Genomic DNA, 14,681 nt, shown 5'->3' with positions numbered 1-14,681 from the left:
TCTATCTACATCATTGATATCTACCTACCTATCCATATAACATCTATCCGTCTGTATATCTATCCATTCATCTTATATCTATTTATCTATCTATCTATCTATCTATCTATCTATCTATCTATCTATCTATCTATCTATCTTGATATCTATCCAACCAATCCAGTGAATCAGAAATATTTTTTCAGAGGAACTCACTATAAAGAAGTATTGTGTTGGATTGGTATTTAATCCATTGGTGAGAGAATGACACTGCTAAATGCATGAGAGTAGTTATTTTTACACAAATACTGCCCCCCTCCTTCCCCCTCAATATTTATGAGTGGGATGTGTTGCAGCTCCATTACTCTACAGGAACTTTCATGGAAATAACCCCCTGCTACACAGACGATATTTCCAGAAGGGGTCGTAAGTCTCGCCTTCATGTAGCAATAGATACCTTTGAAACTTTGCTCTGTTTCTTATTAGCATGGCTCACGTGGCCCAGAGGTGAAACTCATGCTCGAAAATGCCACGAATGTGCAGTTGATAACTATAACAGCCTCTCCTGTCTCCCTCTATCTATCTATCTATCTATCTATCTATCAATTTACCTATCTATCTATCTATCTATCTATCTATCTATCTATCCATCTATTTTGATATCTGTCCAACCAATCCGGTGAATCAGAAATATTTTTCAGAGGAACTCACAATAAAGGTGTAGTTACATCCTCCTTTGAGCTGTTCAATGATGACTGAAGTCTGAGATACGGGTAAATATCTTTGATCCTTCGAACAGATTCTGGATTCCTGTTTGACAAAGTTGAGAAAAAAAAAACTCACATAAACAATACATCCAGGGAAGCGAGAGAGATAGTTAAGTGACATCCAATCATAAAAAATGCTTAAGACATGATCTGCCACAGCTTGTGAAAGCGTTAATCATGCTGTCATACATAAATATGCGGAGTTCATTACACTCAGGACCTACAGACTTGCACACACTTAAAAAAACGCACGCATATATGCGGACATACACTCAACCATTCGAAATGAAGAAGTAACGAACAAATATATCCTACAACAACCAGATATGTAAATTTCGAGGGCATTCCTCGTGGTACTTTCATACTATTATCGTTGAGTGGACATGAACGTCAAACAAACACATGATAATTTCGACTAAATTTGGATAAATTTGCATGCGTCGTAACCAAGAGTCACTGGGATAATTAAGCGTAATTGACATTTTCCTAACAAACAAGCGATCATAGTTTCCACTCTACATAATGGAAGATATCCTTTAGTCAGCTAGATTAACTTCTAAGCAAAGGCGGATTCTAAGCACTTTAGCCGGAACATTCGTTATATTGTGCTGTGTCAGCATACGCGTGTGTAGTGTAGTGCGTGCGTGTTTTTAAACGTGAATCGGTTATTGTCACTCTATAACCAAACCGAATATACACTGAGACAGACTTCAGAAGAACAATGTTTAGTATCTTAATACAAGTCTTCCGTAGTAATAATAAAGTACAATGTGTATTTGAATAGGCATATTATGGTACATAATTTAATCGCAGTGACTCCATGGTATGACTGGACCTACCCCTGTCCTGTTGCCACTGTACTTGACTCTGTAGCCCCGCAGAACACCATTGGGACGCATCGGCGCCAGGAATCCCAGCCTGATCTGTTGAGGTTCTTGGAGCAATTCCAGCAGGAGACGATCCACAGGACCTGGTTCTATGAGGTCAAAGGTTCCATACAGAAGGACCTTAAAGTTGACTTATGTATTATACGTTTTCTTTCGGAACACGATGATCTCATTGATACAGTTTACTGTTCAGTCGAAGTTGCATAAGTTGAGTTTTTTTCAAGGGATGGGTAAGCGACATTATTACGTGTACAGAGGGTGTAAAAATTCTTTACCAAATTATAAAATTGAGCTGAGTTATGGCTTTACAACAATATGACCTCTATGCGTCATGTTCATTTAAAGGAAGATTGATATGTCTACCACATTAGCATTTGCGAAGCTGGAAGCATACTCAAAAGTGCTTAACGAGGTGGTGGACTAAACTATTCAATCTACCATTTTCCGATAAATTTTAGTGGGCCTAAATCATCATGGCAACATACACTTTGAGCCATAAGTTTCTCGTACAAGACTGGTCAGGACTGGACTGATATTGGTCAATAAGCAATATGTTTATGCGTGAATATTGCAACCGTGGGACTACAGTTCTTTCTCTCCTTTTTTTTAGAAAAAGGGAACAGAATACAATGACAAAGTTTGATGGAAGTTTATAAAGTACGTATTTGACGCTCTCGATCTTAAATCAGGCCTCATCTGTCTGTAAGGGATCGAGAAATTGAATAAGATTTCTTTACGTGATGTCCATGATGACGTTGATAACTTTCTACTTCTTATAATCAAGTCCTTTCTAGTTTCACGGAAAAAAAGAAGACAATACTATAAGTATGAATATGGGCTTAAATGTACGTATAAACGTCATTGAACCCACTGTCCATGGTAATCTGGTAGGTCATGCTTAAAGTTTATGGTACATTGTTATGTAATGGAAATCTCTAAGGGAATGGATTGATACAGCAGTTAAATTGCCGTGAAACGGGTTGCTGAAAAGACGACGTGCACAAGCTTTAACAAAACGCGTCGACAACTCGATGACTAATCAACCCTTAAGTCTGGCACGCGTTCAGTCTTTACCTGTCGGCAGGGTCCTATCTGTTACGATGACGTAAACACCATGTATATCGTTGACTCTGGCTGTGATGGAGACGAAGTAACTGGCCCCAGCCAACAGATTGTGGAAGGTGAAGTGCGTGACGTCCCCGTGCACCTTTCCGACTTCTTCGCTGTGTTCAGCCCAAGCTCGCAAGGCGTAATGCGTCCTGTAGCCCTCTCCGTGTGACCACGAGAGAGTGATGGTCTCTCTGGTAACGTTCGTTACCGTCACGTTTAGTGGTGACGCGGGTACTAAACAAAATAAAAAGCAAAGAAAGGAACATGTGGGTCTTAGATATACCCTCTGTAACAGGGTTTATCAGAAGCCAACAAAACAACATGCACTATTACCTACACTCAGTGATGATAGTATTACATTCTCCGCCTGTTCTTGCGAGCTAGTATATGATCATTGTATCTTCCATTATCTTCTTGTGTACAGATAATTGTATCATTTATCATGACATTAAATGATCGAAATGTGGCTTGTGGCAAATACATTGCTATCGTGGATTAAGGTTTAAATCATGGACCTGCCCTTGCCATCACTCAGTGAGCAATGTGGTTGCTGAACTAGACTACCTTCAAGTGGAGAATCAATGTATTTGTTGATGTGACTTTTGAATAACATAATCTGTCAGTGGTCAGCTTTAATGACTGAACCCTGCTTCGGGCACAGGACATAATTGTCTGGCACGATGATGATATACAATCAACGCACATTACTCAGGATGTTAGTAAGAATTATCCACCCAATGATACCCTTGGAACAGTCAGAAACACACGAGGAGAGTCTTTTGAAAAGTTCAAAAGTTACGGAAGGTGGATGATTTCACTCACGCCCGACCAAATGATGTGCTTTATCTGTTTTATAAAACAGTGTCATGATTTGAATTCCGCGGCAATCATTTTCAGAAGATTCCAAGACTAGCACTGTCTCCGAGCTAACGAAATCGCCCACAAAACAATATACTACAATGCATTTGTGATACACAAGCATATTATGCATCTGAGCGGAAAATTAAGGCCTGTGAGAAGTAAATTTGGACCATTATAGGCAAAACGAAAGACTGGTCATGTCATAGCTCAGACAATCATTTGGTTAGGATTCATTCTAACAATTCCATAATCATTCTGATACGTACACGTTCTCCTCTGGACGCCAAATGATCCGGAGCTAGACTTCTTGTAGCTGACCGTAAAGACCTGTATGTCGTAGGAGGTGCCTGGTACCAGAGCCGTGATAACGGTGTAGCAATCGGACCTCTGGTGGCGGGTTCCCGGAGTAGCCTGGCATTCCACAGGCAATTGCTGCGTGTCTACGACGGGATCGCGCACTCCCGTGGGTTTGTAACGAACCAGGTACGAGCACGTCTTACATTCCAGGGGAGCCAGCTGCAGTGTTATATTCCGCTCTGTGACGTTTGTCACATCAGCCTTCTCAGGGATCAACGGAGCTGTGGAAAGTCAAAGATGAAGCAATTGAAGCAACGTGACTAGTATACTATGACTTACGAATGAACAGTAACGTCGTACAAGTGGAAACTGATAGATATTCATACCTGACTTCACAAAATCGTTTCTTCGGTTCCTGTAAGGAAATACATTCCTGTGTGTTTTACTAATTTCTTAATCTTTGAGTATCATCATAAAACTGTATCTGATAGAATGCACAAATTGTCGAAGTCCCCTTGGGATCTCGTGGTGGGGGGGGGGGGGGGGGGGTGGTGGGCATTTTGTAGCAGGTGTCAGATTATTAGATGATTTCGACTACTGAGCCATGATAAGCTGTATTACGCTGAAGAATTATCGGCGCATTAGAATTGTGACACCTCTCACAGAGTTCTTGATATGCTTGCTTATTGCAGAGTGAGACACTACGAGCGATTTGAGGCGCCAGTCTTTCATCTGTTGGATTAAACCTGAACTGATGTCTTAATTTCCTTGGCTAGCTATCCGATTGTGGTACTACATTCTTCAAATGAGAAAGTTATCCGCGAATAAATCTTTAAGAAAGAGAAAAGGAAAAGAACGAAACTCTCACCCAGAATGTAGCTGGCTTTGTTTGAGAAGACAGACTCATTACCGGAGTGTATCTGCACTTCAAACGTATGCTTCGCCCCAAACTTTGTGCTAAAGTAGGAGAACATTCCCTGTATGGTATTCCTTCCTACGCTTAGCCAAGTCAGTTTCTGCATGTACTCCTCATCGTCCACCTGGATGTAGATTGTGACGTAATCCACGAATGCTTCTTGCTGGAAGTCCCAAATGAGGTCAAGGGTGGGGTCGGGGGTTGCGCGCTTGGTGACGGAGAGATAGGGCGGTTGCAGACCTGCGCGTTGAGAGATTTGTGGATATAAACACACATTAGAGAAAGGGAGTCGAAAACATGACTTCCACCCACACAAAATATCATGAGTAATCATGGATCTATCGAGTGATATTTCAGTTACCTCGAGGTGAGGTGTGGAATGACTAACGTGCAAGGAGATACGAGGAGCGGAAAATTAAACGAGGCCGTGAGAGAAGACGTGGGAAGAACTGATAGCAGTGCGACATGTTATGAGGCTAAAGAGAGGTAATATTACGGTAAGGGAGAACGAAATATAAAAGTGGAGAGAAAGATAGAATGCCAGGCAGAGAGTTAGAGCGTGGAAGAGAGGGTAGGACCTACATATTATACAGGAACGATTACTGTACTCTGCCAGTAGTTCTTCGTCTGACACAACCTGCATGAATACATCGTATCAATGAGGTACTAGGCGAGACAAGTATACCTCCTTTATTGTGAAAACACACAAAACCAATGCATTACATTCGAGTGTCATGCGTGTATGGAACAATTTCCTTTGATCAAATAAACGTTTTCTATCGGTTTTCGTTAAACAAAATTTGATGTACCCATGTTTATAAAGTGCGACAATTTTCACGGTAATTTATTCAGTCTAAAATGTATTCTCGTTAAGATGCACATACGAGATTGTAATGGTGTTACGCCACAAGATAGCGAAAACAGAAACTGCTGTAAGTGATTATTATATGATATATACACGATATAAACACAACACCTCACCTACAGAATTTGACCGGAAGACAAGGGCATTTGGAAAGCAACAAATTCATGTACCGTAGTTTTAGCCCTTGCTAGTTGGCATAATCTCGTTTGTTGGGTTCATCCAGTGTTTTTACTCTAGCAATCTTTTTGTTTCCAGACTATATTCTGCAGTGCAAAGCTTTTGGCTGATCGCGATTCAGATTTATATTGCGGGGCATTACTTCGGGGGATGATATGTGTAATAAGCGCTAAATGGTTGATAGTTTTGCTGATAGAAATATGCATATACGGTTAAATATATATGTGTGGTGCCTGTGTGTGAGAGCAGGGAGGTGAGTAATATGGTCTCACCTCCCTGGTGAGAGACAGTGTGTGAGTGTTTCTTCACGACATGGGATGGTCTGGCATGATGCACCAGTGATAATTTGTGATTTACCCTGACTGATTGGCCATTGCAAGAGCAGTTACCTTTATACTAGTATATCCAAGCATACGATATACTAAAAGATAACACTTAAATGTTCGTCACCCTTTTTGCGCTCTAATTTATTTCATATTTCCATTTTCTCAATGATGAGATTACAAAATAATTGACAACAAGACAAGAATACAAAATATATACAATCATGTCTTTTGATTGTAGAAGGAAAAGAAAAAAAATATACTCGACACAAATGTACATGGTCATATCGTGTGAAAATGTCACTAGTAAGTATAAGAAATATGATATAATATATGACAGCATATGCCTAGGTTGAGGCTGGTCAATTTGCAAGACTAAGGTCCTATTGAGCAAGGGGGAAAATCATCAAAGTTAAGTCTTCGCTTAGGAAAGTTCTGCTCTTTGGTGACTCACGATGCCCCTTGATAGAAACCTTTCCCCCACTTTGCAGCAAATCAGCGCGTATATTGAACTTTTCCACTTACCTATCTTAAAATACGGCGTAAGGGCAATCACGTGATTATTATTCCAACAAGGCATGGTAATGAGGCAGATGAGAAAAGCCCAGCTAGAAAGCTCAGACTTGGTTCGCAGACGTGACATCGAGGCAGGCACGGTAACACTCCGCATGATATTCCGACCCCCGAGAACTAGCCCTGTCCCTGCACGCTACGAAGTGTCATGAAGCCCAGCACGTTAGCACTGTGTAATAACTCCATCCGCCCAATCGAGGTGACGTTCGGCTGCTGTTATGTGACGTGCTTTTGTCTTACACCCTTCCAACAGACACCAAAGCGTGTTTTTAAAGCTCCACTTCCTCTGAAGGCAAAATCCCAAACAAAATGACGTGTTCCCCCTTTTCGAAGGGACATGCCCCTCTGTCGTGTAAGCGGTGAGCTGTGTCTCACTGTTTCGCAAAGCCTGAGATTTGGCACCGGAGAGAGATCTCGCTTTTGTTCTGACTTGGCAGACGTCACCAGTGACGCGAAGTAACGTTTTCAGTTAGCAACAACTTTTCTTCGTTTTGGTTTTTTACTAACCTCCTAGAGGGCTCGAAAGGGGCTCCAAGGCTCTCTGTTTGCCGAAAAATATTTACATCTATGGAGAATGCCAAACAGAACTGGGCAGGTCGCAGTGCTGCCTGTGACTATTGCTCGAGTAAATGCCTGTCACAATTCTGCATTACCTGCTTTTGACACTGAACTATGAGTGTTCCTGTCGTGATACATCGAGTAGTAAGCGCGCGCAAAGGGACCAATATCTGTCAGCGGGTGACTCCTACAACTCAGAGCCCGCCTTCCTGCCGCGCTGTCATGCAAACTTACTTGTATAAAAATAGGACGTCGGCGTGCTCGCGTTGCCCCCGAATCCATCGAAAGCAGTGACGACCAGCCGATAAGAAGCGCCAAGGGGAACGCTGATATTCCAGCACCCAGGCCTTGGCTCTTGGCGATCGGTATGGACGGGTACGTCCGGACCAGTCGAGTTGCCGTGGAGACAGCGCACCAGTTCCACTCGATATGTGTAGTTGGACGCGGCAAGGGACGAGTTGCAGAGGCAAACGTGCACGGATGTCGGTGCGACCTCGAAGTCACAGAGCTCAGGTGCCGGGGTTGCTGCAATGGCGGGGAAAAAAAGAAATAACATAATTACGATGTCAAACCTCACTTCTAATAAACAATATCCTCGCTCAGCAGCAGCACGTATAGCTTATAAACAATCCATTTCAAACTTACTTTCAAAATTTGTAAATATCTGAGTTAATCATGATATCAGATCATGAACATTAAAGAAAAGCAACTCGCAATTATATACCGATAAAAAAAATGATACGTTCTATTGAATTTGCTCTGGAAGTGAAAGTTTTTGCCGACTGGGAGCTCTAACCATGATTTGATGAAGTAGAAGTTACAGTGAAATCAAGCGGTGAAATGGTGACAAATAAGAGCCAATCACGTCATCACGATGTCAATTCACTAGTCACCACCTGCCCAGCTGGTGTCAATCAACTCCACAATCTCCACATGAATGAGCTACTCTTCTTTGTATGCTAACTTCAAATTAAATGTGCGTGCACATACGCAATAGAATCACACAGCACATTGTTGTGTCTGAACAAATTTTCCCTTACAACCTACCCATTTACTGGCATTCAATAACTTTTCTCCATAGCCTCTTGAGTTTTACATGTTAAGGGGAATTTCGGGAGTTGGATAACACGAGACTAAGATCCGAGAGAACATGAAATGAACGGAATGACACCAGAGCAAAACTTCACAAGCCTTGGTTTTTCATCTTCGGTTTTCACATCCATCCTTTTGAAAAGGGGTGACCACGAACTCTTACCCGACACTGGTGTCGTCGCGATGGGCGTGGTTGAATCGCGAATGGAGTCGGTAACATCCTTCAAACCATCATCCGTCGTATCGAGATACGTCACGACTTCGGTGGACGTCTCGACCGTCAGCAACTCCTCCGGCGTCTCCACGGACACTTCAGAGGCGGACTCCGTGACGAGATCCGTTATGGCTTCCGTAATCATTGACGAGCTTGGCTCCGGTCGAATCGTCGTCGAAGGAGTGACTGTGGCGTTTTGCAGAAGACTGGGCGTCGTCAAATATTCAGATGTATCAGTTGCTAGTTCGCTTATAATTTCGGTCTTTTGGACTTCGGTAAGTAGCATAGGCTCAGTCGTAAAGTCTGTAACAAGAGAGGTGACCGTAACGACCGTCTCCGATCCTTCAGTACTCGTCACGTTAAATGGAGCCCTATTTGAGGGACTACCAGTGTTTAATGTGATTTGCCTCGTAGACAGAGCTGGGGTTGTGGGATCTTCGGGACCAATAGATTCTGCCGAGGGCATGGTGGACACGTTCGCAGGTGTTGGGTGTACTGAAGCATTCTGCGGTTCCATCGACTGCGTGAAGGAGACATTATGGACAGAGCTGAAACTGGAACTTGCGCCCGTCGAACTTCTTTCCGTCGAGTTAGCTGGAAGCATGCTATCAGACACAGCCGTTGCGACGGACGCTGAAACTTTTGGCGGTGCTGTAGAAGTGACTGAAGAGGTCGGAGAGGGTGTGGGGGTTGAAGGGGCAACCAACTCGGTCGTGGTAAGTACTGTCATGTTCTCGGACGCTTTTGAAAACTGCGAGGTAATCTCAAAAACACTTGTGTGCTCTCCATTCCCGTGGGAGGAAGTCGGGCTAAATCTGCTCCCTGCAGGAGTTGTGGATACATCAGGATATCCAGTGGACGTATTTACGTCGTTACTGTTCGACGTTGTCAATGTGCTCCGAACTCCTTGAGCTGTAGTCCTTTGAATACTATCATTTGACGGTGTTTTTGCATTGCTCACTGAAAATGTAGTTGACGATTCTGTCCTTTCACCGACCGAATGTAATGTAGAAATTTCTCTGTGACTATTCACTGTGGACAACACGGTTAATAGAGAATTCTGCAAGGTCGTGGTGTTTTGTTTTAAAGCGTCCGTCACAAATAATTTTCCACTCTCACGTGAAGTCTGAACGACCGGAGTAGGCAAAGCAGAGTCCAGCGACCCCTGCCCATTTTGCGTCCTGCCGCCTTCTGTTGTTGCACCCAGAGATTGCACGGATAAGAATATTGCTGGAAAAAAAAAGAAGAGGATGGAATGTCAAGTGACTTTCCCCTGAACAAGGGACATTCTCTGTAAATGGCTTTCTTCGACAGAAAAACACAAAAAAATGGTCATTTACAACCCTTCAACATCAATCATGTCAATCAAAGAACAGGTTAAGAATAAAGATGTGAAACTTTTCGTTTGCATGCAATCAAACTGCTATTGCAGTAAATTGTGTATGTGTACGTATCCTACTTCTTCCCTCAATTAAACACATCTAGCATTTTTGATAGCGACTATATGGCAGAAGATGTCCAGTTAATATGTATCAAGAGAAGCTTTATGCTTATCCCTATACTATTTATGCTCGATCCATTCCATCTATGCATGCATGCCGGGTAGATACTACTACGCCGAATTTCTAGGACCTTGTGTAAAAATAAAGTCCTCTGATCGGTGAGGCCAGTTCAACTTTGTTTGATTCATTACATCAGTGAAAAGGTACGATAGAAAGCTTTAACAATTTTAACTGCAAACATGACATTTAAGTTGAAAATATCAATATATGAATACAAGAAGGAATAAGCAAAAAAAAAAAAAAACACAACAACAACCAAAACTGAGTTATGTTCGTTGGGTTCTTTTGTAGTCAGCCCTCAAAACGACTGTATTACGAGCTATGCTTGAATTGAATTCGGTTCCGGATCTGTTATTCTTTGTGCTGGAATAGTACCGAACTTTATACGTAAAAACGTAATAGACTGATTACAAACGAGGTTAGGTGTGAATTCAGCCCTTGCTTGATTTCAGCAATCGTGAAAAAATCACATCCATAACGACGTGGCTAATGGCTACATGATATTCACCATTCAAACCCCTTCGCTGTGTTGTACCAAGTATCTATAATTATACAGAGCAACAGTTTGTTGCTGTATTTTTTTTTAAGGAAACATTTCCAAATTCTAGGTACGACCTTCACGTGATGCCTTTAGAGATGTAATTCCTGACGAAAGTAATAACGATTATAGCCCCATTGAAAGTCTGTGGATAAATGTTTCGACTCGTTTGAACATAAAATGATGCCAGCTAATGCCCCTGTAGCCGAAATAATGCGCGTCTATTGCGACACGCATAACCATTTTCGGCAATTCAAAATGTATCAATTGGTATTCAAAGCCGTGTGATGGTCGTCGATTGCCATGCTAATCGTTTTTCCACTTTCGACTGTGAAATGTAATGCATAACATATTATGACCCAATATACTAACGTGGAGATGTTATGCCTTTTGTATGTACCGATCAAACGCTGTATACTGATATGTATAAAATGTTTTCTCTCTCTCAAAACTACGTTACTGGAATGATTCTGATTACAACATATCTGCAATGATGATGATAATAATGCTGAAAATTATACGATCTTTTCTAGCTTGCTGCTACAAAAATATCAAAAGCACATTATACCGAGAAATTATGGATCAAAAGACAGAGTTCAGCATTGTATATGTTAATTTGCATGTGAGGAATTTTGTCCCAGATTATCTGAGTCTGTAAACATGAAAAGGGTGTTACTTACCAAGGATGTACACTATTGCCTCCATTGCTCGAATTCGGTTACTCTGCAATTAAAACAGAGGAAACAGAATGGAAATTAGGATAGAGGTAACACACACACATGACACACAAACACGAACACACGAACACACAAACACAACAAAAACAACATCAACATACACCTTCTACACGTCATGCACTTCTTAGAGAGCTGAAGAAACAGGGTATATCTTCGTATCATATACAATCAAACTAAATGAAAGGGGAGATGTGGGGTGTCATGAAAATGAACAATATTTAAGAAATAACTTCATAACAGTTAAAAAAACGGTTACAGCTCGTTGTTCCGAAGGTTCGTTATTCCGAAGGCTCTTCAGTCCGAAGATTCGTTATTCCGAAGGTTCGTTATTCCGAATTTCATTTTCGGATTAACAAATCTTCGGAATAACGAACCTTTGGAATATCGCCACAAATTCATTTTCGGATTAACGAACCTCTAGGTATAGGAAATTTGTGTGTTTCGGATTAACGAACCTTCGGAATAACGAACCTTCGGGATAACGAACAGCACCCAAAAAACAACAAACAAACCATAAAGGCCCCCGGCTCCCACGATATGTCGCATATTATTCACGAAGCAGATGGAACAGATAGGTATAAAGGTCAGATTTAAAGGTATCAAGGTATCAAGAGTGTCCCGCAGCTGGTAAAATGTTATCACTTTCAGCTCCGTTCAGTTTGGAAGTAAAAGTGGAATAATCAAGGAGGAACCAAGGAGGTACGCCTAGTACCTCCTTGGAGAAACCAAATGGACGGGCTTGATGACACCGCACTCCTGGGTAGAAAACACCGAACACGACTGACCGATCGAACACGAGATGAATGAAAGAGAAGTCGACGATATCGAGCTGCTTTCACGCAGCACAGAGAAAAGAAAAGAAAAAAACAACCTAGAAGCCCTAATGAGAAGCACTGATGAGACGAAAGCGAAAGAGGCCAGTATAATGCGCCTTTTGGCATCAATAGAATTACCTCACCTTTCTTCTTCTGTTCGTGTTTTCTTTTCTTTTTCGCTTGCACAGATAACATCCTCCTATTAGCATGCTGTGTTTGTGTCTCTTCCTTTCGTCTCACAAGAAACTGGCAAATGACATAATCATAATAGATATCGACCTGGCACCACACCTCTTACACGGAAAGGCAGTTCCTGACAGCGAGTTGGAATGACAACGGAAACAAGATGATCTTACGATAGATAAATAGATAGATATATAGACAGATGAATAAATTGATAGATAGATAGATAGATAGATAGATAGATAGATGGAAAGATAGATAGATAAATGAATTGACAGATAGATAGATAGATAGATAGACAGACAGATAGATAGACAGAGAGTTAGATAGAGGGAGACGGGAGAGGCCGTTAAAGATATCAACTGCACATTCATGGCATTTTCGAGCAGGAGTTTCACCGTCTGGGCCACATGAGCCATGCTAATAAGATTAGAGCAAAGTTTCAAAGGTATATATTGCTACATGGAGGCGAGACTTACGACCCTCTTCTGGAAACATCGTCTGTAGATGGGGGTTCTTTCTATGAAAGTTACTGTAGAGTCATGGAGCTGCAACATATCCCATTCATCACTGTTCATGACGTATTGAGGGGGAAGGAGGGAGCAATATTTTGTGTAAAAACAACTACATTGTACTTTTCTGCATTTAGCAGTGTCATTCTCCCGCTACTGGGTCGAATTGAGACCAAATCCAACACAATATATTGGGGGGGGGGTCACAATGTGCACTTTTTCTGCTTTCTTTGGCACAGTTCGTACAAACTGTCGGGGAAACGTCAATGTTGAAAAAGTCATAGTTGAACCTTTCAAAATCTTGATTAAAGGTTCGGAAGTGACTTGGTGCAGTACAATTAAAACACAAACGAAATAGGCAATTTAGTCCACAGTAAGATAAAAAGGGTAGTCGATATAGAGAATGGAGTATGTTAGTGTAATAGAAAAATGATCCCTAAGTCACAAGACAAGTTTACATGTATTGAATATGAAAACTGTGATGAGGAACAAACACTTCCGATCGTTTTTTGTGTAATCTGGTCTGTTGAACGTATAGGCTCTATGTATTATAGTATCATGATTTAGTATAACGCTTCCAATAGGTAATATCTAGACTTTCGGTATGAGCGTTGGAATGATATTAAATGCATACTCTATTGTGAAAGGAAAGTGATACCAAACTACAGTGGCCGGACTATTGTGTTGATATCATTTAGGACTCAATACATATCAACTTGTACTATCATCCGTGTATATCATCAGCAAACAGCTACTGAAGAAAGGCTCAACAATTTAAAAATACAAAAACAACCAAAAAACCTTAAAGCCATGGAGCTGCAGAAGTTCTCTAATGTATCCGCCATGACCTTGATCATCTGCTACTGGTGGTAAGGTAATTGAAACAGTAACTACTAATTGCGAGTGGTCATTCAGGCAGCCGATGATCTAAACGAATGCATTGGCATCACCATAGTAACCACTGCAATCCGCATCCCCCTCCCGACTGCGCACGCGCGATATCCTTGGAATGGTGATTTTTCTCCCCGTAAAGAGGGGTGGGAGCTGTCCAGTGAACGTGACACGAATGATGTGATGCAATCAAGTTCGTCACTTCCCACTTCTGCATTCGATCGAACAAGGCTTCGACAGACCTAATTATTACATTCTATCCATTCTCCTCGGCTGGCCAAACTTCGTGTAAAATGAAACACACGCCATAATAGTAATAACCTCTGCGTAGCAGGAGGACTACTATAGTAACCCCCTTATTCAGCTCAGAATACCGGTCCATTACGGCCCGATTTGGTGCGTTTATTGTCGAAGCGAGCTGCGACTGAATGAGTGGAAGTATCCTAATAGATTTGTTCCAGCTTCCAGGCCCGAGTCTATTAGTCAGTAATGTGGGTAATGTAAGAGGAGAAGACTGCAACTTAGTGGATGAATTCCCCCCGCGCTAGTCCTTCCTCTGTCCATCTTTCGACTCCTGTACGTCAACTAAAGTCGCAGAGTCACTGCCTTCACCGTTGACCGTATTTAACCGCGTTCACTTCTGTGATCGCGAGCCACCCTCCTGTCCTACATAGCCTAACATAATAATATTATGTTTTATTACCAGGTTATCTATTTCACATTACACACATCAATCACTTTACGTCCACGCGTGACAAGTGTCATTGTTTGATAGTCATCAATCACTTTACGTCCACGCGTGACAAGTGTCACTGTTTGATAAA

At 41.8% G+C, this 14,681-nt stretch overlaps 1 protein-coding gene and 1 long non-coding RNA gene across 2 annotated transcripts in view; both read right to left on the bottom strand.

Annotated features, from left to right (window-relative positions):
• LOC139729482 (tyrosine-protein phosphatase 10D-like) overlaps positions 1 to 9,732 on the bottom strand; it is a 30,862-nt gene extending 21,130 nt beyond the window's left edge. The window contains exons 1-8 of the mRNA XM_071640407.1: positions 8,569 to 9,732; positions 7,548 to 7,838; positions 6,132 to 6,135; positions 4,770 to 5,200; positions 3,871 to 4,182; positions 2,708 to 2,977; positions 1,586 to 1,722; positions 691 to 789 (exon numbers count right to left, since the gene is read on the bottom strand). Coding sequence (XP_071496508.1) covers positions 691 to 789; positions 1,586 to 1,722; positions 2,708 to 2,977; positions 3,871 to 4,182; positions 4,770 to 5,200; positions 6,132 to 6,135; positions 7,548 to 7,838; positions 8,569 to 9,349 — 2,325 coding nt within the window. The 5' untranslated portion in view covers positions 9,350 to 9,732. The remainder of the gene's footprint in view (positions 1 to 690; positions 790 to 1,585; positions 1,723 to 2,707; positions 2,978 to 3,870; positions 4,183 to 4,769; positions 5,201 to 6,131; positions 6,136 to 7,547; positions 7,839 to 8,568) is intronic.
• Positions 9,733 to 9,781: 49 nt separating this feature from the next.
• LOC139729450 (uncharacterized) overlaps positions 9,782 to 14,681 on the bottom strand; it is a 45,157-nt gene continuing 40,257 nt past the window's right edge. The window contains exons 2-3 of the long non-coding RNA XR_011710868.1: positions 11,400 to 11,442; positions 9,782 to 9,849 (exon numbers count right to left, since the gene is read on the bottom strand). This is a non-coding gene — a long non-coding RNA (uncharacterized lncRNA). The remainder of the gene's footprint in view (positions 9,850 to 11,399; positions 11,443 to 14,681) is intronic.

Source organism: Diadema antillarum, unplaced genomic scaffold (genome assembly GCF_040938485.1).
Source record: "Diadema antillarum isolate AM-2024a unplaced genomic scaffold, OU_Dant_1.0 seq00000243_RagTag, whole genome shotgun sequence".
Classification (NCBI taxonomy): domain Eukaryota; kingdom Metazoa; phylum Echinodermata; class Echinoidea; order Diadematoida; family Diadematidae; genus Diadema; species Diadema antillarum.
The sequence above is the reverse complement of the archived record's forward strand: the minus strand, read 5'-3'. Positions and strand labels throughout refer to the sequence as shown.